Source organism: Cylas formicarius, unplaced genomic scaffold, assembly GCF_029955315.1.
Source record: "Cylas formicarius isolate icCylForm1 unplaced genomic scaffold, icCylForm1.1 PGA_scaffold_4__25_contigs__length_36172078, whole genome shotgun sequence".
Lineage (NCBI taxonomy): Eukaryota > Metazoa > Arthropoda > Insecta > Coleoptera > Brentidae > Cylas > Cylas formicarius.
In genome coordinates this window covers 3,370,710-3,396,104 of record NW_026844334.1, presented here as the reverse complement: position 1 = coordinate 3,396,104, position 25,395 = coordinate 3,370,710, and the positions used below count along the sequence as shown (strand labels likewise).

At 44.0% G+C, this 25,395-nt stretch overlaps 2 protein-coding genes across 14 annotated transcripts in view; one reads left to right on the top strand and one right to left on the bottom strand.

The window, feature by feature from the left end:
* Positions 1-10,757, top strand: part of LOC132701627 (uncharacterized) — a 55,706-nt gene extending 44,949 nt beyond the window's left edge. For 12 of the 13 annotated variants that reach the window (XM_060669741.1, XM_060669733.1, XM_060669731.1 and 9 more), the window contains 4 exons: positions 198-393; positions 1,699-3,552; positions 5,433-6,657; positions 8,108-10,757. In XM_060669741.1, coding sequence (XP_060525724.1) covers positions 198-393; positions 1,699-3,552; positions 5,433-6,657; positions 8,108-8,285 — 3,453 coding nt within the window. In that variant the 3' untranslated portion in view covers positions 8,286-10,757. Of the gene's footprint in view, positions 1-197; positions 394-1,698; positions 3,553-5,432; positions 6,658-7,835; positions 7,904-8,107 lie in introns of all 13 variants that reach the window. The other variant, XM_060669743.1, reaches the window with a different exon arrangement.
* Positions 10,758-11,132: 375 nt separating this feature from the next.
* On the bottom strand, positions 11,133-16,546 carry LOC132701158 (collagen alpha-1(I) chain-like). Its single transcript, XM_060668872.1, has 15 exons — positions 16,158-16,546; positions 15,581-16,103; positions 14,926-15,528; positions 14,406-14,873; positions 14,187-14,348; positions 13,939-14,136; positions 13,601-13,885; positions 13,293-13,547; positions 13,032-13,239; positions 12,700-12,977; positions 12,449-12,646; positions 11,907-12,396; positions 11,686-11,858; positions 11,415-11,633; positions 11,133-11,361 (listed from the first exon to the last, which is right to left on the bottom strand). Exons 1-15 carry the CDS (start codon positions 16,505-16,507, stop codon positions 11,215-11,217), a joined length of 4,557 nt encoding a protein of 1,518 aa, XP_060524855.1. The 5' UTR covers positions 16,508-16,546; the 3' UTR covers positions 11,133-11,214.
* Between the last annotated feature and the right edge of the window lie 8,849 nt (positions 16,547-25,395).

Below are 25,395 nucleotides of genomic sequence, written 5' to 3'. Positions count from 1 at the left end.
TTTTAATTTTATATTTCGCAAAAAGGTTCTATTTCTTTTTTTTACGAAAAAGCCTCTTCTCGTAAAAATGCATTTACGTTTATGCAAAATTACTTAAAAAAACAAGTAGGCCACACATAACAGCACGTAAGCACGCGTCTGCTACATTTCGGGGTTATAATCCATTGGGGTGCCACGATAAACGAATCTCCATTTAGGAAACGGAAACAGTGAAGCGTAGACCCGTCAAAGTGTTCGACATCCATCATCAAATCCAAACCAGCAGCGGCAGCGGCTCGGTTTCGGACATGGCGACCTCTATCGACGCCAGCAGCTGCGACGCCGCCGGGAACCGACAGCCCAACTTCAACCTCGTCAAACTCTTCATGAAACAGAAAAGTATGAGCACAGAAGGTAGGCGTATTTTTTTTATTTTTCGTTTTTTTTTTCGACTTTTAACTCTTTTTGTAAAATTCTTTGTTAATTTTTTTTTTCTATTTTCGTTATATATTTACTTTCCGTTCTTTTTTTTCCATTTCATTTTTTTTTATTTTACCTTTTTTCATGAATTTTATATTTTTCGTTTTTTAATTTTGTCTTTTTTTATCTTGTACTTTCATTTACGCCAGTTGGTAAGTTTTTCCTTAGACTTTTTGCACTTTTACTATTTTTATATTTTTCATTCTTTTTTTTCCTTTTTTTCTTTTCTGCAATATTTTGAATGCTGTTGGAGCTAGTTAATAAATTTTTGGTAATTTCAATGTTTTATACTTTTTGCGTTTTTACTGGTAGTTAGTAAATAGTAGCCTGCCTTTCCAAATTTTTGTGAGACGTCATTTTTTTTTTGCTTTTCTTATTTTTTATTTTTGCTTTTTTTTAATTTTCGATTTCTTAAAATTTGCTGGTTTCCTTAACTTTAACTTTTATTGATGCCAGTTAATAAATATTTCCTCCTTTGATATATTTTATAGACACACTTTTTTATATATAATCTTTTTTTTTTCTTTCTTACTTCGTATACTCTTTTTATTTTTACCTTTTTCAAAACTTTTTTACTTTTGTCGACGCTAGTTGATAAGTTTTTCTTTAGACTTTTTGTGCTTTCATTATTTTTATCTTTTCATTCAGCGAATTAAAAAATGGTTATGCCGCCCCAATTTTTTTTGAGACATTTGCCACTTTACTTGTTTATTTTTTTTTTGTGCTTTTTTGTCAATACTTTCGATATTATGCCTCTTGCCTTTTTTAAAATGTTTTCTTTACTCTTATTGACTGTATAGGCTTTTGCATTTTTGCTAATAGCTGCTAAATACATATATATCTGCCTTTTCAAATTTTTGTCACTTCACTTTTTTGACTGTCTTATTTTCCATTTCTGTATTTTTACTTTTTTTGCCTTTTTTATCTTTTTTTATATTCTCGACCATAGTTTAATTTTTTTTTCCTTAGACTTTGCATTTTTTTAGTTTTATACGTTTCATTCAGCGAGTTAGTAAATATGTCTGCCATTTTTTTTTAGTACGTTAATTTTTTGCCTTTACTTTTAATGTTATTAAAGTAAGTTAATAATTTATTGACCATTTCATTTTTTTTGTTATCCCGGCTTTTACTTTTTCCTTTTTTAATTTTGTGTTTTTTTAACCTTTGCTTCTGCCTACGCGAGTTTACTGTTTTCCTTATTTACTCTTAACGTTTGCTTTTCTTTTTTTTTTTTTTCAGGTATGTCGATGACGATGGACCAACTCTCGTCCACGGAAAACTGGCCGGGCGGCAGCAACTCGTCCGCGAGCAACTCCTCCGACGCCAAAAACGCGGACCACCTGAAGAATCTCGAGCTGAGCAACGATCAGAAAACGTGCGACAGCAGCAGCACGCGTACGTACGACCTCATCGCCGAAGAGCCGGAGGAGGAGACGTCCAAGAGCGAGTCCGTCGAGCAACTCTCCGAGAGCGTCGAAGAGAACGTCAACAACAACGACAGCTTCGCCGTGCGTCCCAGACCGAAAGCTCCGAGCCCCGGGTCGTTTTTAAACGTCCTAGATCGCAGCATCCAGACGTCTCAATTTTCCGAAATCCTCAACCTCAAACACGCGAACAAGATGTGCGCGGGCCCGCACCCTCGCGATCCCGTCAAAATAATCGAACCGTCGTTCCTCAACAGGCTGAAAAAAGAGGGCGAGGTTCAAAAACCCGTATACGTACTATACCCGAACTACGTCCTGCCTGATCTCGGGTTCCTCAACGAGAAAACCGACGTAGCGGACGTCCTATTCGTGCCCCACAGGGCGCCGAAGGTCGTCCCCCATCGCCGACGCCCTTTCAGCTTCAACGATATCGAGAGTCTCAAGCGGAAAGGCTTCGATCACGTCAAAGACTGGGAGTCGCTCAACGTCCTGCTGCCGCAGGAGTACCGCAAGCTGCTGGCCGACGTGCCCGAGGTGTCGAGTGGCGTCAAGGTCGTCGCCAAAGAGCGGCCGTCGTTCGTGCGCAGCAAGAAACGACCGTCGAGCTGTGAGCTGGCGCAGACGAACGTGTCGTCGAGTTCGAGTACGGCGACTCAGCCCAGTTCCGGCTACAGGGGCTCCTCGAGCCTGCTCACCGACTCGCAGAACAGTCCCGCACCCCAGAACAACCTCAATCCCCTTTTCGTTTATCGATACGACAGCGTCACGAGCTCCGAAGCGAGTTTAGTCAACAGTGACAAAAGGGGCGTGGCCATGCGGTGCGTCAGTTTGCCTCAGGACGCGGCGCCGCCCAGGCCGCCGCTCCCGCGCGGCATCCTCAGGAAAGGCGACGTAAAACGCTACGGCGGGGCGTACGAGACGAGCGAGGAGGATTTGGCGGCCGACCACGCCCCCAAGTCGCGCCACGCGACCCGAAACAAACGCTTGTCGGAGACCGAAGACGAGGGAGTGGACGCGGGCGCGTCCAGCAGCAGCCTCGACGACCACGTGAGCGTCGACGAGCTGATCCAGCTCGAGGAGTTCCTCAAACTGAGCGGCTTCTCGACCGACGACGACCGACAGACTGAGGAGAGTCTGACGCACCTGCGTTCCTACGTCGGCAAATTTTTGACGTTGAAAATCAACCAGGAAGGATCCGATCGTTTCGGCAAGAAGACGGTCAGCTTCGCCGAGAAAGTCAACGTCAGTCCGCGTCACCATCAGACGTTCAATCCGCCGAACAATTCGCCGAACGCTTCGGCGTTCCTGCCGCAGCAGCGGAACTGTCAGCCGAAAACGCTCGCCGATATGCCTATCTGCGAGGAGAACGAGACGAGTCCGAACTATTCGAGTCCGAGGACGACGCCCGTTCACCTGTGCAAGAACGCGTCCGACAATTATCTGCAGAAGCGATCGTTGATCAACGGAGTGCTGGACGCGGTGGAACAGGTCATGCAGCATTTCTCCGCGGCGTCCGATCAGCAGGAACTGAACCACCTCGGCGATTCCGGACTGAATCCCGCGTGCGCCAAACTGACGTTGACCACTCTGTGCCCCGCCCTTTACGCGGTGCTCAGCGACGGACTGAGGCCGTGTCTCGAGACGAGTTTCGGCGCCATCAACAACTCCGGTAAGTCGAGATAAGTTTAATTTTTAAATCGAAATGAATATGGAAGGCTTGGTTAAGTAGCTGGTCGCAGCTCTAATAGCTCCTTTATAAACTCTAGCTCTAAGTCTCAAAGGTCTTCTACAAGTTCCGGCTCGAGAAATTCAGGGCCTCAAAGCTACCGTTAAACATCTACCTCTATAAGTTCTAGCTCTAAAAGCTACTCTATAAGATTCTGAAAAGTAACTCTTAATGCTCAGTTTCTGGTAGTTCACTACGTTCGCCACAAATGTTTTCGTTATTTTTAAAACTAGACAGATTTATACCTTATTGACTGCAGTTCAATGAGGCACAAGTTTGAGGCAGGTCAAAGATATAATATCACTTCTCTTAGATAACCGCCCTGCACATCTCCATATTCCAAATCTACGGAATATTGAATTGGCATTTCTTCCAGCCAAAACAACAAGTGTATTACAGCCGATCGACCAGACCCCAATAAATCGTTTTAAGAGTCGATACGGGAAAAGCATTTTAATGGAGATCGAGTCCGAAGACAAATTTTCCATTAATATGCCAGATGCAGTCAACTTTATTAGTAAAGCTTGGAAAGAGGTGACAGCAGAAACAATTCAACACTCCTATCATCATGCAGAACTTATTACCGACACAGAATGCAATAGGACTTGGAAGATGATCAGCCACTAATTCAGTGGCTAAACCAGTTTCAAACAACAATTACGTTTACAAGTGAGGAGTTGCAAGATTTTATGGTGATAGATCAGGATTTGCCTACAACGGCAGACTTGACAGAGGCAGCCATATTACAACAAGCAAGAAAGTGTGAGGAAGAGCACCAAGAGGAAGAAGAAGAGGAAGGAGTTGTTCTGGGACCACCATCAACCATTCAACAGGCCCTATATTTTAAATTTTTTATGTATCATGGGGAAGATGCTCCTCTCGAAGAAATGGTGAAAACACAAGCAAAGTACGAGATGCGTATTGGCATACTAAAAAAATTCAGAAGGAAATGACCGATTATTTGAAACATAACTATAACTCTATAACGAAAAAAAAATCGAGGCAATTCTCGAGATCTCTCCTGGTCTAGGAAAAATACTCGTTTTGAGAAATTTCCCGTTTTTAACACTGTTAGTAATAATAATAATAAATAATGGCAGTCCTTACTGAGAAGTGAAACACAACACGACTCAAATAAGATGTAACAACCACCTACCTACTGCAGATCTAAAAATCGAAGCCTAGCTTAAAAGCTGCTCAACGTTGAACTGGTAGAAAAACGAAAAATTGTAAGATAGCCAATCTACATAAGGTCCAGATAATATCTTGCTTATTGTTCGTTTTACATCGAAATAAATAAAATATGTTATGCAGTTTATGTTAGTTTTTTGTTGTCCAAGAATATATTTTTTATACATCGGAAAAATGTGGAAAATCAGCAAAAACACTCGGTCCGACTGTTCGTAGTCGTACTGTACAAAACAACAAAAATGTCCGGATCAAAAGCATTGCCGCCATTGGGCCAAATGAATTAGCGCTTTAAGAGCAATTGTTTATAACAGTTACTAAGTATTCTAAGCAGTTTGTTGCGGTAACATGTTTTGTTATTTTTATAGTTGCCGGTTATCTCTGACACCACGTACACTGCGTTATAAAATTCATCACCAATATTAATCGGGACAACTCTCGTTTTAAAAATTTGTTGTCTATTTTCGTCGCACGAAATGCATCTTCAGAGAACTCTGCCGACTTAGTTAGTAGGTATTGTGCACAAAACCGAGAATACCCCCGCCATAGTGTCAATTTCTATTTCATTCGTTCCAACTTAATCATTTGCTAGGATTTTTTGAACACAAAATAATTGCTATAATTGTTGCCTACAGTCTGGCAGGTCGTCGAGGCGTCCGCCCAACAAGGCCCCCTTACGAAAGCCCTCAACGACCTGGTGATGAAGATCAACGGCGAGGACGTGATCAGCGAGGGCCTGATCAAGTTCAACGCGTTCATCTTCGGCTTGCTGAACGTCAGGTCCTTGGACGCGTGGACGAGCTACCTACGGACGCGCGAGAGCGTGCTGAAAAAACATTACACCGCCGACTCGTTGCTGGTCACGTCGCACACCGGCGGCACTAATCTCAGGAGCATGCTCGACGCCATGATCGCCGCCCTGCAGCCCCTCGCCTTCCTCCCGTTCCAACTCGACCTGCTCTTCGAGTACAAGCAGCTCCATCTGAGTTTCAAGCGAATGGACTCGTACCACCAACCGCTCAGTCCTACGCGCAAACACTCAACCTCTCCGAACTTCAAGCAGTTCATGTCCCCCAAGTACGCCTTGTCGTCTCACAGCTCGGAATCGGACGACGCCTCTACCGCGACCGTGAGACAGGCGGCAGAGTCCGCGGCGGTTCGCAGAACCAAAGAACGACCCAGGAGCTGCCTGGACCCCAGCAAACCCAGCTTCAAGCTGGGAGAGGACGTGAACTCTGTCGCCAAGAGGAGATGGTCCGGCATAGCGCTCAGCTCGAGGCTTTATCAGGCGTACGACAAGCTGTCGAAGGAGGACGAGGAGTACGCCGACAGTTTGGAGAACCCGGAACCGGAAGAGAGGAAACCCATCGCCTCGGCGTCGCCGTTAAGAGACGAACCGGAACCGGAATCGTTGGACTCGAACTTCTCGGACGAGAAGCCATTGAACGGAAGAAGGTTCAAGAAGCTGCAGCGGAAATGGGAAATGCTCAGCGGGAAAGAGTCGACGGAGGAGCCGAGCTCGCCGACTCATCCCGCCGGCAAGTCCAAGATCCCTCGGCCCGTATCCTCCCCCGTCAAACCGTCGGGGATTCCCGTACTGATATCGCCGACGTCGAAGCAGACGCAGAGACCTCAAATTAAAACCGCCCCCGCCGTCAAGGGCGCGACGAAGTCGCGGACGAGCAGGGTGGATCGCGTGGAGAACGGGGAGGGGCCGAGGCACGTGCAGAGACCGAGCAGCTTGCCGTACAAGGCTGCCAATCAGAACAAGGGGTCGAAGATGGTGCCTCCCCGGAGGGCGGCCTCCAGCTCGCTGAACAGGAGACCGTTGGGCGCGCACGCGCCGTCCAAGACGCCAAAGTGAGTCCATTATTTTACGCGGGAAACTTTGCGGCAACCACGGAACAAACCGATGCCTTTTTTTTTTTTCTTTTGGAATCGGGTCGTCAGCCTATATGCGGTAGCATCACCACCAACGTCCGCATCATATGGGAACATTATTTATTAATGATTTTATTTTATTATTATAGTTTACATTTCATCACATTTTCTGAGAAACTTTTTTTATCGTTTTTCTAACCTAAGTTTTTTTGATACACTACTTTTTTTCTATTGGCATCGGGTCGAGAGCCTATATTCATTTTTCATTTAAGAAATGATTATTTTTGTAAATATATGGAAAAGTTTATTTTTCTAATTATTCCAATTAATTTTTTTTATACAAACATTTTTATCAAAAAATATAAGTTATTTTTGAAAATATCGAAAAATGTATTTCTTTTTTCCCTTTCCTACAAATGTGCCAATTTTCGATAATACCTGGATAATTTGATTTCTTTTTCATATTTTTTCAACTTGTTTCTTGATACGATCTATTTTATTTTTAAAACAGTTTCTTTTTTTAGTTTCTTACAAATGTTTAAATTTTTTTTCTTTTTTCAACTTTTTTCTTTATACGCTCGTCTATTTTTTTTTCTTTTGGAACCGGGTCGGCAGTCTAACGTTCTATATATACGATGAGGTCAACATTTTTTGTTCAAGGATTGTGATTGATTTTAATCCTGTGGATTTACCGAAAGGCTTTCAAACATGTTACCCATAAGAATTTACATTTTTTTGTAAGAAACAAGTGGAAAGCGTTGAAATTCTGGAGAAGTATAAAGCAATGCCAAGGAAGTCTTTTGATAAGTAGATTAATGAAGGTTTCTGTTACCAAAAATGGTACCTGTCCATGGGTATTGTATTAATATTGTTAAGGAAAAGGAAAAAGATTAACAATCGTCCATATTAGAACCGAGAAGGGATTTTTTTTGGTAACCTTCCAGTCATGCGATACCATGAGGATGGTTCTGAAAACTGTTTTGGTTAGTTAGTAAAGTTGAGTCGAGTTTATTAATTTAGATAAGTAATTAATATTTTATTATTTTTTAATTGAAGTAGTTAATTAGTTAAAAATGTCCACACATGATGCCGATCTGGGCGGTGACGCTGTATTACGTAATCTGATTTTGTTTGTTTGTTTTTTTTTTTTTTTTCAGTTCCTACACAATATATGAATACGGTGGCGGTGGTTGCTTCTAAGTAAATTAAATCAATCTCGCCGGGCGTAAGTTTAGCGCCTGAATTTCAAAGACTAACACCCTAGCGTTAAAGCTTATTTCTATTGGCTACCACACTAACCCGTCTTAGATCGCGAGACTTCTTCTTTTTAAATCGCCTTTGCGTTGCGGACCTAACCTCGAATTCTAGTTGACGTCGCATGCGGTCTAGTTTTTTTCTTTTTTTTTTTTTTTGACACGTTATTCCGCAGGGTTGTGAGGACCGTCGGTCACCGTTTGCCCTCGGAGAGCGGCCATTTGTCCTACAACGAGGGCGAAATGCTGCGCGTGGTGCTGGAAGTGGACGACAAATGGTGGTTGTGTTGCCGTGGCACCCAGAAGGGTCTGGTGCCGAAATCGGCTGTGATCGCCGACACCGGACCATTCTGAGAAACGGCCTAAACGTACACTCGTCGCCTGGCGGCCATGTTGTGCGAAACTCGACGAGTTTCGAGTGTTTTCTAGTCCGCGCGCACGAAATATGGCCGCCGGCGCTGTATTAAGTATTACGTTATATATAGCGTAGAGTTAAGTGCTGTGTCGCCGCTTGTTGTTGTTGTTGTTATTGTAAGCCCTATACATATATATATTTTTATTTGTGCATTAATATCGGAAGAGGTTTATCGAGTCAAGGGTCAGGGTTCGGTGTACAGGTTTGGTAAGAGCGATGTTTAGTTTCTTAGGTTTCCCTTAAAATATGAACGAGCCCTGCATTTAAAGTTGATTACTATTACATATGCATTATATTGCTGTCGTCGTCCCGTACTTAAGCGCGATGCTTCAGGGGAACGGGGGGCAGCTTTATCCACGGCGGACCGCTCGCCACTAACACTTCTCAAGCTTCCGGGTGGTTGGTTTCCTTTTTTTTTTTTTTTTTTCAATCTCTTCCCAGAGTAGGGCAGCGTTTCCGTTTTAGTTCTGACGTTATTAGCGTTTAACGCGAGCTCTAAGCCTTAAGGAAGTTAAATGCGCTAAATTTCAACTATCCAGTTTGAGGTTTAAAGAAGTTAAACGGTCGTGACGCAACTAGGGCCTTACAATCAATTACATTACATTCCAGCCGGTTTACTAACTAGTTTGGGTTAGGTTTCGCGGTCCGATGAGACGGGCGGGCGCGGCGAGAGCTAACCTCTGACCTCTCCCCACTCCCTTCCGTGCACGCTAACCTCATGCGCGCGCAGCCCCGTCAGGTCGACGTCATCAGCACGTAACATCCGAAATGTTATGTTACGGTCAGCGCCACAGTGCGGACGGTGTCGCAACTGGAAACGTTTTTGGAGAAAGCCGGTAAAGAAATCTTTAAGGAATGGTGTCGCCATCTGTTAGATAAAATGTGACGTATATCTCAAATTTAACTTCGATTTACATCGTTCAACGAGTTATTTAAAAAGCGCACAAAGTATTCTTCCCTCTAATAATTTATGTACATTTTTAAATAGCTTTATTTATATTATAATATATCTATAACTTCAAATACATGCAACAAAAATACAAAAATTTCCTATTGTGTTGGAATAAGTTTTGCAAGTTGTTTTGACGAAATTCCAGAAGTCTTGAGAGCACAGTGACTTCGTCAAACATGATTAACATTACAAAGTTTGTTAAGGTTAATCATCATGCTGTAGGTTACGTGAAAATCAGGATTTTTGAACTTGCCGTACCAATTTATTGGACAGAGAACCATCGGAACAATTGATAACGACACATTTTTAACGCTGCTCCCTAGTCTGTGGTTTTTCGGTCCGTTTTACTGAGGAGTTGGGCGCCGCGCCCAACTTTGAAAGTGAAAAACTCGCACAACTTTCAGTGTTCCGGCGCCTTATCGCGAAACGAACGTTTTCTGATTCGATTTTTGGCGATAAGATGTCGGGCGCACTTCCTCTCGGCACCGTTAGAGAGCGCGCGCGTTGTCCGAGTATTAAACTTGATACCCGCGGGATCCAACCGAAGCTCTACCCTTTCTTTACTCTTTAACGATTTTTTTCAGCGTCCCACTAACTTCCCTTTTAACGCCCTTCCGCTGTGGATCGAGCGGCGTCGTTCCTCGGATATACAAAAAAAAATTGTGATAAGCTTACAGCTTTTTAAGAGTAATTTGCTAGGTGTATAGTTAAGTTTTTCTATGGTTAATGCTAAGTACGATAAGGGTAACGTGGTTTAGGGGGCGCACGCGCGGGACCTCGGTGCGTCACTTTTTTTTTTCTTCGCCTAGAATTTTGCCGTACATACTGGGCATTCCAGATTTTAGTTTGCAGCCTTTAATTGCCGGTCCTGCATGTTTACCAGATCAAACGAAAACGTATAATGCAAAACGCGTTGCTTAGATTTTGCCTGGTCATGTATATATTAATGTGATAAATATTATGCGCAGGAACCTGTAATTGCGTCATCTCAAATGTCCCCCGGGTGACGGAGGATGCAGAAGTTAGGTATACCTACTACTAATATTTGACATGTTTCCATTAAAATAAAATTAAATGGACCTTCGGATAACCTTGAAGCAGTCGAAAATCTAAACGCGGTAGTTTGCTCGGATTTCGCAAACATTTTTTCCGGTAAATATATATTATTTACCTATGCGTATTTGTATATATCGAAACAAGAGAGGGGATGTACATATATTAACGATTACCAAAGTCTAAGCGATCGAACGATCGAGTCGATTATATTCCGATTAGTTTTAGTTCGCGTTTTTAGTTTTCTTTTTTTTTTTCGTAACGGTTTTCGTGCCATACGAGCTCAGCATCTGCGTTTTTGTTTCGTCCTTCCACTGTAAAAAATCGCATTTGTCCTTTAAATTATTCTACCATAACGTAGAAAGTGTAATTTATGCATTAAGGAATTAAAAAAAACTTATTCGTACCTGTTTTGTGTTTTTTTTTTGCTCTTCTCCGGTTCCCGTAGAGAGTGCATTTGAACTACTCCGCGCTTTATTTGTTCCGCGATGTCAGTAGGTTGGTGCGCCTGTTCTGGTACATTTGAACTACTACTTCTCGAAATAAAAACATCGAGGCGGCGTTGCCATATCTGGTGATTAATTTTTAAAAAGTTTTCTCTCGATTTTCGCTTCACTGCCCAGACCTGCTGCACCATTATAGCGATATAGTGGATTTTATGGAGGGTTACACAGGCCATAGGAGACTTGGCGAACAATCGACCCATAAATACCAAGGCAACAAGTAGGACTACGTGATTTTCAATAAAACAAAACTATTAAAATGTAAATAGTAGTTTATTACGTATGTACAGGGAAAAAATCTTCAAAAAATAATTAAATATCACTTTATTTTATGGCAGTTAAAAATGAAATTTCCTATCGTTACGAGAAACATACCGCGCCAATTTCGACCCAAAAGGCCTGGCCGGGGACGCCGATATCCCTGACCCCGACGTCCGTAATCGGGAGCCTTTGGGTCTTGTCCGTGGAATACCGCAGCACTGACTTGGCCCAAGCATCCTTCCGATACTAAAACAGACTTACGTTTAAACGCAACGGCAAGCTAGCTAGCTAGTTCTTACCCGGCACTCGTCCTCTAGAGCTTCGAACCTCAGCCTAGGTCCCTTGGGCGTGATCTCCATGTCATTCCAGCTCATCAGCTTGATTCCCTTGCGAAAGGTCTTCCTCGTTGCGTCGTAGTACGCTGCGGACCTCTTGCAGTGATAAGTGACGTTCTGAGTAGCGCGTGCCGACAACAAGTGAAGGAACCCGATTTGGGTGCTATCCGCCTTGTAGGTGAGCTGAAAATACACCCCGTGACTTAACGAGACCTCGCTTCTAAGCCACGCCTACCTTCATCCCCCCTTCGACTTCACCGAGCCAGATCTCTGGAACCTTCCCCACGAATGTGACCTCGTTAGACCTCGCAGGCTGGGGCAGTACGCACGTAGCGCCGTTTTCCATATCGCAATGCACCAGGATTGAGTCCTGCTTGTCCCCTTCGTTCGGATCCACCCAATATTGTCCTAAAAATCAAGCTCTTCAATTCCGTTCGATCGTCGATAATCCCTTACCGCTCTGCGACTCTGGATAAGCGGCCAAGATGTCTCTGCAGGTCTTTCCGGGGGCCGTCTTGTCCCCGTTGGGTCTCTTGTACCTCGCGAACGAGGTTTTAAGTTGCTCGTAAGCCCGTTGTACGAAGTCCCTCATCTCTTCTGACGTCATCTCCTTACCGAACACCCTGGCAGGTTCGTCACCTTGCGGATCCGGACCCTTTTGAACGTTCGGTTGAGCTAAGAACGCGGCCAATGTGGCTGCGTCGAAACCCAAACCTTCTCCCGGAGGTCCCGGAGGACCGGGCGGGCCAGGGTTGCCCGGAGTCCCCGGTTTTCCCTCGTTACCAGTTTCACCTCTTGGGCCTGGTGCTCCTTGGATTCCGCTTGGGCCGGGATTCCCGTCCCTACCGGGAGGTCCTCGCGGACCAGTGTCTCCGTCTTTGCCAGGTAATCCGGGCATTCCCGGTATTCCTTTTTCTCCGGGTGGACCTTGACTGCCCGGCAGGCCCTTTACATAGAGACCCATGGATTATCTGCCGCGTAGGTAATCAAATGCGTACTTGCAATCCCATCAGTCCCGTATGACCTTTCGCCCCCTTCTGACCTGCTTCGCCTCGTTCCCCCTTCGGCCCTTCAAGGCCCTGCACACCAGGTTTGCCTCTCTCTCCTGGCCTACCGTCTATGCCCGGCGGTCCGGCCTCGCCTGGGGGGCCACGCTCGCCCGTGGGACCTATCGGTCCAGCTGGACCAATTTGACCCTAAATATCAAAAATTAAAAACACTCGGGAAGGTAATTCCGACGAAAACTTGCCGGTAAACCAGACGGGCCGGTATTTCCCGGAGAGCCGGGAGTTCCTGGTGGTCCCTTATCTCCTGGCCGACCCGTTAATCCTGGCGGACCTATTTTACCTGGCAAACCTTCGGGCCCCGGTTCCCCTATGGGTCCGGGCGGACCTGCAGGTCCTGGACTTCCCGCAAGACCCGGAGGTCCCTCGTTGCCCGGCTTTCCAGCCATTCCAGCTTCTCCTGGAGGTCCGCGCAGGCCCCTGGCGCCGGTTATACCCGGTACGCCGGGAAGCCCTGGAAACCCTATCCGAAAAAGCGGTATAACGCGAAGAATTTGAAAGAAGTAAGGGGTGCTACCTCTTTCTCCTGGAGGACCTTGCGGTCCAGCTAGCCCGGTCGGACCTGGTGGCCCTTCCGCTCCGGTTTCGCCTTTCGGTCCTTCTAAACCTGGCAAACCTTGCGGGCCCTGCAGTCCTGGCGCTCCAGGCCTACCCAAATCGCCTTGGGCGCCTTTAATACCTGGCAAACCTGGCGGCCCTTGTACACCAGCGCTTCCCGGCTGTCCCTGAAAAAAACGTTTGTAGTTTCTCCCACTTAAGAGGTAGCTAGAAGATTTACAGCCGCGCCTGGTTCTCCTGGCCTTCCCGGTGGTCCCATCAATCCGACATCTCCTCTAAGACCGGTTTCACCTCTTGCACCTTTCGCACCTGTCAATCCCATCGGACCCGGTGTTCCCGGCTCTCCAGGTCGCCCTACCGGTCCAGAATTTCCTTGCTGGCCCTTCAAACCTTGCAGTCCTCTGTCTCCCTTCAATCCAGGCAAACCCACAAGACCGGGGCTTCCCGGGAAACCGATCGGGCCTGGCGATCCCGTCTAGAATATTAATAATTGTTGGACTCCGCCCGTCTCTTAAAGCTGCTTCTTACTTGTCCTCTTTCCCCCGGGCTTCCGGGTGCACCGGGTTCTCCCGGAACGCCGGGAGTCCCAGGCTCTCCGGGAGCTGCTGGTTCTCCCGGGGGACCTGACGGTCCCAGCGGTCCCGGCAAACCTCTCTCGCCGTGCCTACCAGCCGGACCTTCCGGTCCAATGGGGCCGTAGGCACCGCGTTCTCCTTTTTCGCCTTGAAGTCCCGGAGGACCTCTTAAACCGGGCAGTCCTACCATCCCCGGCGCCCCTTGATGTCCCTTCATGCCGGCTAAACCGCGTTCACCCTAAAATACGAGAGTGCGTGTAAGTTTATTATAATTTCGAATTAATAACGTACGGGGGGTCCGTCAACTCCTTGACTGCCTGTCGATCCTTTGGGTCCTGGAAGACCAGGTTGTCCCGCGCTTCCTCGTTCTCCCGGGAAACCTCTTTCGCCTCTTATACCCGGTGAGCCCGGAGTACCGGGCAACCCTTGCGTGCCTTGCTCGCCGTCCTTTCCCGGTTGTCCAGGATTACCTGGTGCTCCGGGTAATCCCTAAACAGAACCGTTTAACCGGGGAATAATTCGAGTCGATTATGATTTACTTGAAATCCTCTCGGGCCTATCGCACCAGCGGCGCCTCTTTCGCCGTCAAGCCCCGGCGGACCCGGTGGTCCTTGCGGACCAGGTTGACCGTCCTTGCCGGTATCGCCTCTGGGTCCCTGAAGACCTGTCGGTCCCGGTTCCCCTTCCTTTCCGGGTTCCCCCTATTATAGAATATTATAAAATTTCGCTGATTTAATATTCGAAAAAACATATCTTACTGTCAACCCTTTATCCCCAGGCAACCCTACGGGGCCGGGCAAGCCCTGGATCCCTTGCCGCCCCTGCTCGCCAGGTTTGCCGTCTTGTCCGGGTACTCCCCTCTCTCCAGAAGCGCCAGGTTTGCCTGGCACCCCGGGTCGGCCTGTCAATCCTCTTAATCCTTGCACACCCATCGGTCCGGGTCTCCCGGCTTCGCCTTGTGAACCCTTCGGGCCGGAGGGACCGGTAGCTCCTCTTTCCCCTGACTGACCTTTGGGCCCCATTGCTCCGTCGGGACCTGGCGGTCCCATGGATCCGGTAGCTCCCCGTTCGCCGGGTAATCCGACCGGTCCAGGTGGGCCTCGGCTTCCTCTCAGACCTCGTTTACCTTCCGGCCCTTGAAACCCTGGCAGCCCTCTCGGACCCGTAGACCCCGATTCCCCTTTCATGCCGGTTTCCCCTTTATACCCACGTTCACCCGCTTGCCCCTGCAAAGTGTCTGTTCGTTTAAGTATAAAAAATAAACAAGTACTTATTTACCGGGAATCCTTTGGGGCCCGGCGTGCCGGGGCTGCCGTTTAGTCCCGGTAGCCCCCTAGTCCCCGGGAATCCGGGAGGGCCAATTAATCCGGCTGCGCCTGGCATACCTTTCTCCCCCGGATAACCGTCTTTTCCCGGTACCCCAGGAGGACCATTTTCGCCGGGTTCGCCGGGCCGGCCAGACTCGCCCCGAGGTCCCTGCAATCCTTGGCTGCCTTTAGGACCCGCCACCCCTTGGTCCCCTTTCACGCCGGCGAGTCCCGGGAACCCTGCGGGTCCCGGTTGACCGATCCCACCCGGTAGTCCCGGCGGACCGGCGACACCATCCAATCCCCGCAAGCCGGGAGGTCCGGGAGTCCCTTCCCGCCCTCTCTCTCCTCGAATTCCGGCGGGCCCAGAGGGACCAACGGGTCCCGTCAGCCCCGGAGCGCCCTGAGGTCCTTTGTCGCCTGTCGCGCCCCGGTCGCCTTTAGCCCCGTCGAGGCCTTGAAACCCCCTGTGTCCTTTGCTACCCGGCAAGCCCGGCATTCCGGGAGATCCTCGCGGTCCTGGTGGTCCTGGGGCGCCTACCGCTCCTGGTTCTCCATCCTCTCCGCGCTCTCCCTGCGAAGAAAACGCTCAAGAGACGTTCTTGAGGAGAATTTAAAATACTCGCGTCTTTTCCCGGGGCTCCCGGAGGTCCGCGAGGCCCCGCGGGTCCCATGGGGCCCGGCAAGCCGGCCTCGCCGACATCTCCGCGCAATCCCTGATACCCTTGAGGACCGGAAAGACCCGGAGGTCCGGGCGGGCCTCTCGCGCCGACGGGACCGACTTGCGCTTGGAGGTACTGGAAAGGTTCGGCCGGATAGGGTGACGGGCCTTTGTCGTTGCCTTGGGCCAACGCTAGTTGGGCGTAGAAGGCGGAAAGGTCCGGAACCGCACCCGGAGGACCCGGCGCTCCGGGAATACCCGGCGAGCCGGGTGTTCCTGGGAAGCCCGCGGCGCCGGGACTGCCCGGCTCTCCGGGGTAACCGTGGTCCCCTCTGGAACCCGGCAAGGAAAATCCGTCGAAGTGCGGTTCACGCGTCGGTCGCAGGCGGGATAAGCAATCGTCGTCGGTTGCGCACTCGACCTTGCCGTTCGCGCACGTGCAATTGGTGCACAATCCGACCGACCAGTTTTCCTTGTCCAAATACGTCCTGGAACAATCGGAGGTTACGAAATCGAATAGGGAACTTCTCCGTCGACGCTACCTCGAATCGTGTACGCAGGGTGACGACTCTGTGGTACTTTGAGGTTGCTCTACGTCTGTGGAATCTTCATCCACACCCTGAAGAGGTCTTTCGTCCGGTGGTTGAGGCGTGGTAACACTGTCTTCCTTGGGGTTAACAGAGCTTTTGTCATCGTATTCGGAGCTCACGCCGTAGTCGTAGTCGTAGTCATATTCGGCGCTCGGCTCCTGGTTCTGCACCCCGTTTCCGAGGTCGAGTTCGCTTCGCTCCTCGCTTTTGTTTTTCTTCAGTTTTCTTCGCGTTCGGGCGTCCGCCATGGCCGCCAAGGCGAGCGAAAGCAGCGCTATCCGCAGCCAAGTTTGCTGTCTCATTCTACACTCACATTTATTTATAATAGTAAGGTTGTCGTTACTTATAAAGGTATGATCTGTTCATAGATATAAGAAAATGACCAATTGCTTTTGAATGGGATTATCCAAGGGTGGTCCGTAATAGAAAATAATTTTATGCCTACCTGTGTTTAATATTCTTCGGTTTGGTATACTACTTAGTTTTATTAGTAATCATTCTTATTTCGTGTGTAATACAGCGTGTGTTGAATCGTGTGCGAATTACGCAAAATACGTGCGAGTTTAGTGTATCTCAGGAGATGCTCCCGCGCAAATGTAGAAAACACTATTCTATTGAGACTAAGGAAGTTATAAACAATGTTTATTTGACTCTCATTGAACGTAGTGCCAAGCAAGTATCTTTAGAAGAAACGGCCACACTGACGAAAATTCCAACATCAACTGTATGGCAAATTGTAAATAATCCCATTTCAGCGAGGAAAGAAAGAAGCGATGCTGACATTTTATCGAGTGTAGATTAAAGTGATCCAAATATAATGCTGCGTAAAATTTACCGGTTATACGAGGAACAAAGCGTGCCTACATTAAATATCTTAATTAGGAGGCTTGAAAAAGATGAAACCGGTGTTAAATGTGGCAGAACTACCTTATGGAAGTGTATTCAACAAAGGTCAATTATTTACTTGGATGAAACCTGGTTCGACACTTAGGATACTCCGGAAAAGGGTTGGGTTGACTCAACTGATAAGTGTAAAACAAACGCGACATCAAAAAGAGGTAAAAGAATAACTATTTCGCATGCTGGCTCTAAAGATGGTTTAAACTTTCTCTGTCTGCGAAAAATATTAAAGATCCTTCTCTGGATTACCATGAAGACACCACACCTGATTTATTTTAAAGTTGGTTTAAAAACAAACTAGTTCCAAACATTCCTCCTAATAGCGTCATTGTAATGGACAATGCAAGTTATCACAGTAGACAGTTGACTAAAACCCCTTCCTCATGTGACACAAAAGCATCAATCCAAAACTACATGTATAATAACGACATTTATTTTCAAGAAGATTATACCAAAAAGCAACTAATTGAGGTTCTACAAAGCTTGAACCTACAAAAGGAATACGTATGTAATAATTATGCAAAAATTCTATAGAATAGAAACCAAAGTTTTTAACATCAAGTAGGTAATAAAAATAATTTTTAATTTTATTTTAGATTTAAACAAATAAATATTGTTTAACATGTTTCCTAACAAAACATAATTAAATAATAAAAAATAATTAAATTCTAAGCAAAGTACGGACCTGTTCGGCCATATTTCTTATATCTATGAACAGACTTTTTACTTTGACACCATAATGACAATATAAACCATATTACAACCCAAAAACTGTAGTAGATAGTTTTAAATTTTTCGTGGCGTGACTAACTGGTCCTTGCCACAGTTGAGACCGACCAATTCGTATTCTGCCATTAGTTTTTTGTACCTCGATTTCTGCAGAAAATCGACTATAAATTTGCACGTTCCATCGCCGAGCGGCCTCCAAATAACACTTGAATAAATTCAAAAATTTTAACGATTGTATTTAACTTTAAAACGTAAGGAAAAATAATGTCTCATGAAATTCTGTTCGCAATTAAAATGCAGATCATTTTTGAACTGTTGATGGTACCTTGGACATTTACGGCGAAATGTACATGGTTTTAACACTGCGACGTTGCCGATTCTTCGCAAAAGTGGCGTCAACATTAAAATTTTAAATGGGACGCCATGTATTTTAATAATTTTTCAAAGAAACTTCCCCAGGCTACTGTAATACTTTTTATATAAGTTCTGGATTCCTCCTGCGTTAATTTTTGTTGACTCAAACTTGCTAACGTTTCGCCAACCATCCTTTTGGCTTCTTCAGAACTTGACTGACCCAAGTTTTATAAAAAGTATGTATATTATTACTTACGTTAATTATTTTCTTTTTTTTTTAATGGAATACCCTGTATATTATCACGTATTCTACGAGCAAATGAAATTCCCTTTCTAATAATATATTATGAAAATAGAAAATATGAAAAAAAAGAAACTTTTGCCAACGAGAACACAGAACACGACATTGTTTTTAGTAGTCTGTGCCGAGAGTCGTTTCTAGCTTGCGAAAATACATTAATTAATATGGGAAATAGTGTTTTTCGTTTAAATTTCTTCCTTTAAGTTATCCACTGAGCGGTAAATGAGTTACCCAAATAGATATTTATAGAAACCATCGTATTAGTGCGCAAATGTCAAATTTTAAATATTCAATCATAACCTCACTTTCCAGTTTATTTATTTTTTCTTAAAATAACTTTGCTTAGTTTTGTGCAAATGAAAAAAGTTGGGGCGCTGGGAATCCAGGATTTGTAGTAACAGTAGAACATATTTTTTTTAGGAACGTAGTATTATAAAACTGAAACTGGTTCGGGGGTTATTGGCCTTCAAGACTTGTAAAAACTATAAAGACGTTTATAAAAGCTAAGGTTTATTATAAACGCGTTATAAATAATAAAACCTTAATCTGCCTGTTTGTCGGGCTGGGACGCCACTGGACTGAATAACTGAAAGCAAAAGGTGGTATTTGACAATAACAGAAATATTTCGCAACTTTGAAATCGCCTTGTATGCAGAGGTATAGTTAATGCGTTGGCCAGGGAGAGTAAAAAGCGGTAACAAAGCGTACGAAAGGTAGACGCACTCAGCGATAGCATCGTTAACCTGCCGAATAAATTAGCATTCGCTTGCGTATTTGATTAGAATTATTTTCCGTACAATTTCCTCAATTTAAGCGGCATGGCCGGTTTTGCCGAACCGCCAGATGTCTTTAATATAATCGTAATAAATCTCGCGCGTTTACGCGATAGTCCAATCAGCGTTTGACAAATAACATATTAACGACGGACGAATTGACCCAAATATAGCGATCGCGTTGCACCATTTAAAAATATGCAAATAGACCGGGTTGCATATGTGGCGGGCCGGCCATTGGCCTAGTTTACGAGAGGGATTTTCCGTGCACGTCGCCCCATTGGTTAGTAGCGTCGGCAAAACTGTCGATTTTGAAACAAGTCAATTAACAACGCGTCAATGACGTAAGAGGTAAACCAATGCCGAAAATTAACCCTGTCGAGCGTCTTAGCTCTTAATTTCTTTTTATTTTTTCTTTGGTTGCATTTTTTAACGGCCATATTAATCCGCTGTAGAAGTTGCGATTTTTTAAAGACATAATAAACAATTTGAGTTTTCTTTTAATACGATAACGCCCTGGCTAGGCGTTGGCCCGTAACCAACGACATTTTTTATGATTTTGAGATTCGGAGTAGTCTTTTTAATTAGAACGTAACATTTGTCAAAGAGGATCACGAAAACATTTCGAAAGAAAACACTTTTCCCAAAAAAAATTACCATATTTCGGACTTTTTCGAAAAATATACGGGGTCTATCAATCACCGCAAACGACAGTACCTGTCTCTGGTTTTTTTTCATAATTACTGAAAATAGAATACCGTTAGAAACTATTTTTTGTATTTACACTTTTTGGCTATTATACAGGGCCACCCAAAAACATTTTCTTTACTTTTCGGCAGTTTAAATTTACTTTTTTTTTTAATTTAAATCCTATTAAAAGGCGATTTATTTTAGACTTGTTAGATTTCATGAACCCTTCTTGGTCGCTATATGGGATGAGCCAGAAAAATCGGTAAAATATTTGGTGCCTCTTAAAATGGAATCAATTTTTTTATTAGGTTGTCTATTTGGTGGGAGGGGACTAGCTCTGTATAAGAAATCCCTAACTTTGTTCCTCATTGGGGGTCATGTTTTTTGGAAAAACCGCCCTTTTTTGTCGTCTGCCAAGTATTTGAACGCAAATAGTGAAAAGTACTTCCGCTGTGGCAAGGGATAATACGATACCGTAATATATTTTACAGAAATTACGTCCCAACTGATGGTGATAGTCGATTGCTTGAGAATATCGCACCCACTCACTGCACCCACCTGTTTAACCCTTCGTGGTAGCCCGATACCCCCAGGGCTAGGGACTAAAATCGCCCGACCTCGTGCGCGCCGCATCTATTTATCTATCCCGCCGAATAGAGGGGATTAGTATTTTAAGATGGCGTTAGTCTAACGCCTAATTAACATACTTTGCGGTTTAATCGCCCAGAGATGGATTTGGATTATCAATTTACGGAGCCCACATTATATACGACGGCAGCGATCCGCGAAAATCGTTCTAAACCAGTTTAAACACTTTTCCGTGATCGATTGTGCCAAAAAAGAAACAGTTTCTTTCCGAAATTAGGGGTAAATAAGAAAAAGTGAACCATCTCCCTGTACCGTTTAACAAAAAGATAATATTTTTTTTGGAAAGATGATTCAGAGGCCAAGTTAAAGAAAGATTACGACACGCGACACGCCCTCCCAGGTTGTTTACATTGTAATATTCACCTCGTTGCTTGGCAACGGCGCCGATGCGCGTCATTGTATGTAGCTTTGCGCAGTGACTAAAATCAACATTCTTTTTTCAATTATGAGAAAACGAAAAGTTCATTGTATTTGTCAACTCCGAGATTTTCCTTCAATTTTTGGAAAAAAAGGCTTCAATCTTTACGACGATTTTGTTCATGTGGTACGTGTCGAAATAGAGCTTTTGTTTTCAAGGGCACATTATGTCTACCCTCTTACAGCATATACTTGGCCTTGTGAAAATACTCGTGCAGCGGGATGCTTGTGCCCATTGAAGAAATAACTTTAATTTTGGAGTAAATACTACGCGATTGAAGGTGACAATTTTATGATTTATAAATGATGATTATTGGATCTTAGGTTATATTAGACAAATAATCAGTGCGTTGTGGGTTTTCCTAAGGATACCATCTTGCTAAAAATAATGATACCAGATGACGAGTGATCCAAAAATAGACATAGTCGCGTATACAGCGAGAGTCCACATTAATTTTGACAGTTAATCGTACTAATGCGATTAATGTCGATCGCCCGAGTCGGGACGCTAATTACAGGCCGGCTTTTCTTGGCATTTATACAGGGGTTTGCTTAACCTGAGACATTAATGCAAAATGTTAGGCCACCCTTACGAGCGGAGGAAAAAATTTTGTGAACGATTAAATTGTTTTTACCGAAAATCTACGACCACCCCGTATAAAAATCGTGAGAGTAGAAATAAAAACGTCGAATCGTTTTCGCAACGCCGACGTTTCGGCCTCATTAGCGTTTACGGCGGGCATTAATGACCTAATATCGCCTGTTCTTAATGATTATCCCAGATTAATTACTAATATTTTATCTGGTTCCTCGCTACAGCTTGAGTTGTGCGAAATATCCACGGGCAGGCTTTATAAATAAATCCCCGCACAAGTTTTTTAAGCTTCTTGCCTTAAATTCACTCGAAGAGTAAACTTTCGGCGATTGGATTGTACACGTCACACGTGAAGCGTGCCATTAACCTTCGTGACGTCACAAAAATGGCACCGTCAATTAGAATTAGTTCTTTATCCCCAACTAACCAAGGCCAGCAATTTGATTGTCTTCTGATGACGATGTATCTGACGTCATCTTCAACAATGTTTAATTGAGGCAGAAATTGAGTAGGTTATCCGGCATTAGATTGAAGGCCGAAATTAGGAGCTGTCCTAGTCCCAAATGTAGAAGTGTTTCTTAGTAGTTTTGTGCTGAATCTATTTTTTGGTCCCATTCTTGTAAAAGCAGGGTTAATTGATGACAGTGGGTGGAAAATCTTAACGAAAAATACACAAGAGTTACTGATGCATGATAATTTTTCAAATAAACTTCCACAGGCTAGTGTAATACTGTTTACTCTACTCCATGATTTCTTCTGCGTTTTCAGTTAAATTTAATAAATACGGTAACCTGACCTTACCAAGTTTGTTTCTATCTAAGCTCAGTATATTCAAAAATAAAAACAACTTTACTCAAAATGAAGATATTCACGCTTTTAACACCAGGCAGCAAAACAAAATTCTTGCCAAATATAAAATTTCGTCTAGATCTGTATACTGGGGCTGTAAATCTTAAATCGCCTTCCCGATGAAATAAAATGTAACAGATAAGCTTTTGATTATGTGATTATATATTTTTTCTACTCCCGTCTGTAAAATACCTAATTACCCACAAATCTAGCGTGCGGGAAGCGTCACTTTACCACGTCAGTTTCGTTTCCCACGAATCCGAGTTACTTCGGGCATTTCCAGGAGCAATCGGATGTTTTCGGAGATATTTCCCACGCTTTGAGTTTTGACGTTTGTCAATTCTGACGGTCATGTCAGTGGATGTATTCGTGTTTTGCGAAAATGTACCCAAAAACTAACGGTCGTAGAAAAAGTATAATATGCAACACGTTCGGTAAACTTTTTAACTCGCTCGTTTATTTAACTCGTGAGTCAAATGCCGTTTACCGCACTTGTTGCATAATATACTATTTTTTCCAGTTCCGTCTGAAAATTGCCTAATTACACACCGATCTAGTGTGCGGGAAGCGGCAGTTTACCACGTCAGTTTCCTTTCGCACGGATCCGAGCCACTTCGGACATTTCCGGGATTTACCGCACAGGTTTGGGAGCAATCGGATGTTTTCGGAGATTTTACCGCACACCATATGAACGTTTCTGACGTCGTTTTACAAAAATGTACCCAAAAATTAATGCACCAAAAAATGATATGCAATATATCAGACAATTTAAACACTACGTGCTATAAGCTACAATTATCTAGTGGACTAGTCGGTAAGTAAAGTGACATTTAAAATTGAAGTTTCCCAGAAAAATTTTACATATCGTTTGCGTGACCTTTAGTGGTTTTTACTGTTTTTATATTAATATCTTGCCAAGACCAATTGTACGATTTTCAAACATCCATATCTCATCAGTACAAACAAAATAACATTGAAGGTTAGGACTTGCGTTTTCTTGCTTATATGATCTTAAAAATTTATTCTTTTTAAAAGCTCTATCCTTGGATGATTTTTCTTCCAATTACAGTCTTTTTCTTTATATAAACTACTTAATGATCAATTCTAAAGTAACATAACGTTTTAAAATCGTGTTTATTCCATTGTTTATATGACATATCCAAAATTCCATCTTTCTCTGTCTAACGTACACAGTTAAACAGAGACAACAATAAGAGAACCGATCGAAACGATAAATGAATAGGTTTAATGGCAACTAGCAAATATTTTGTTTCAATGATACGAAAGCTAGTAATCCGACAATCTTTTATTTTCAATTTGTCGAGTTGTATTTTTTTTTCATGGCGGTGGTAGAAAAAGTATAGTATGCAACAAGTTGGGTAAACTCTTTATCTCACTCGTTCCGCTCGTGTGAAATAAACTCGTGAGTCAAATGCCGTTTACAGCACTTGTTGCATAATAGACTATTTCTATATATATATTTTTGTAGTGTCTCTATACATTTTTTTAAATTTGATAATTCCTATACAAATTCTTAAAACATACAAACCATACAATACTGTGATGTCTGTCCTATCCTTTTCCCAGTTGTACTTAAGGTATAGTGTAATGTTAGATATTAAGACGAACTGTGGTGGCGTAGAATTGATAAACCATGACCTTTAGTGATAACGCACATTGATTTTGCTGTGCATGGAACTACAATTTTATTGTTGTTCGTTGGAGTCTAGGAAATTCCTGGATGCATATCGCCAATGGGCGAGTGTCCATAGTAGACGTACCCAATAAAAGCATGGAAAATAATAAACTAGAGTGTAAGTGGGGACAGGCTGCCCAACAGTTTTTTGTGAAACGCATCATTGAATTGAATTTGGGGACAGGCTACGCGCCGATAATTACCTGCGATGAAATTATTATGATTGGGATATGAAAAGAAAGGTTGCTTGACACAATGATGTTTATTCCTGATTGGTTAGAAGGGGCGTTACAATAATATAGTAATCCATGTACTAACGTTTTTGTATCTTTGACTACCAGATGGCGTAACGGACACAATTTTTAATATAATTCCACACACATGACATCTGCATCCTTGCTAATCTCTTTATTTAGATTTTGAAAGGTTAGGACTGTCGAATTGCCGAATTGTCAGTGATGTGTGAGATTATAAAGCAACTCCGAAAAAAAAAAATTGAGAAGGTTCATTTGACATGCGCATCAGGGAGATTTAAAATCTCGCTTTTGACTAATGACCTTGAGGCATTCAATAACCAAGATGGCCGGGGACAGATCGTCAAAAGTAGAAAAATATCAATCCCACCTAAGAGGCATCAATTGGGCCCCTATATTACCTATTAGCTATATGGTCTTATCGGTAAGAAGAGTTTTGAAATGACTCGCGTTCGCATACTGAATATCCGTTTTTTATGTTGGCTACAAAAATGCTTTTACTTGTGCTTGCTGATGTTTGTTTCCACAAATTTCTTTCCGGTCTAAACCAACGCAGCGGTGACAGGTTTTCATATGTAAATCCATTTCTTCTTTTTTCCTTATCGAAATTTTCCATTCAAAGTCAAACGTTCTTGTCCTCCCCAGGTCTCTTACGTTCCAGTCTCCTATTCTAGTCTTTGTTAACGCCATTAGTTTCCTTTCCTTTCTGCAGTTATTATTTTATCAGTTCTTGAGACTTGTAATCACCTCATATAATCCAATTCGAGACAGTTTTCATTTCGTCACTTATTGCTCTTGTCGTTGGTCATACTTCTGCTCCATATACTATGCTTTGAAATATTGTTTTCTTTTTCGTCTCGCCTAGTAAAAACCGGTTCATTTCGAGGCCCGCCCGTGACAGTCCAGATTTTGGTTAAGTACGACTTGACGTCACGTGTCCCCGCCAAAAGGTGGCATACGGGTGGGGGTGAGGAAAAATCAAAC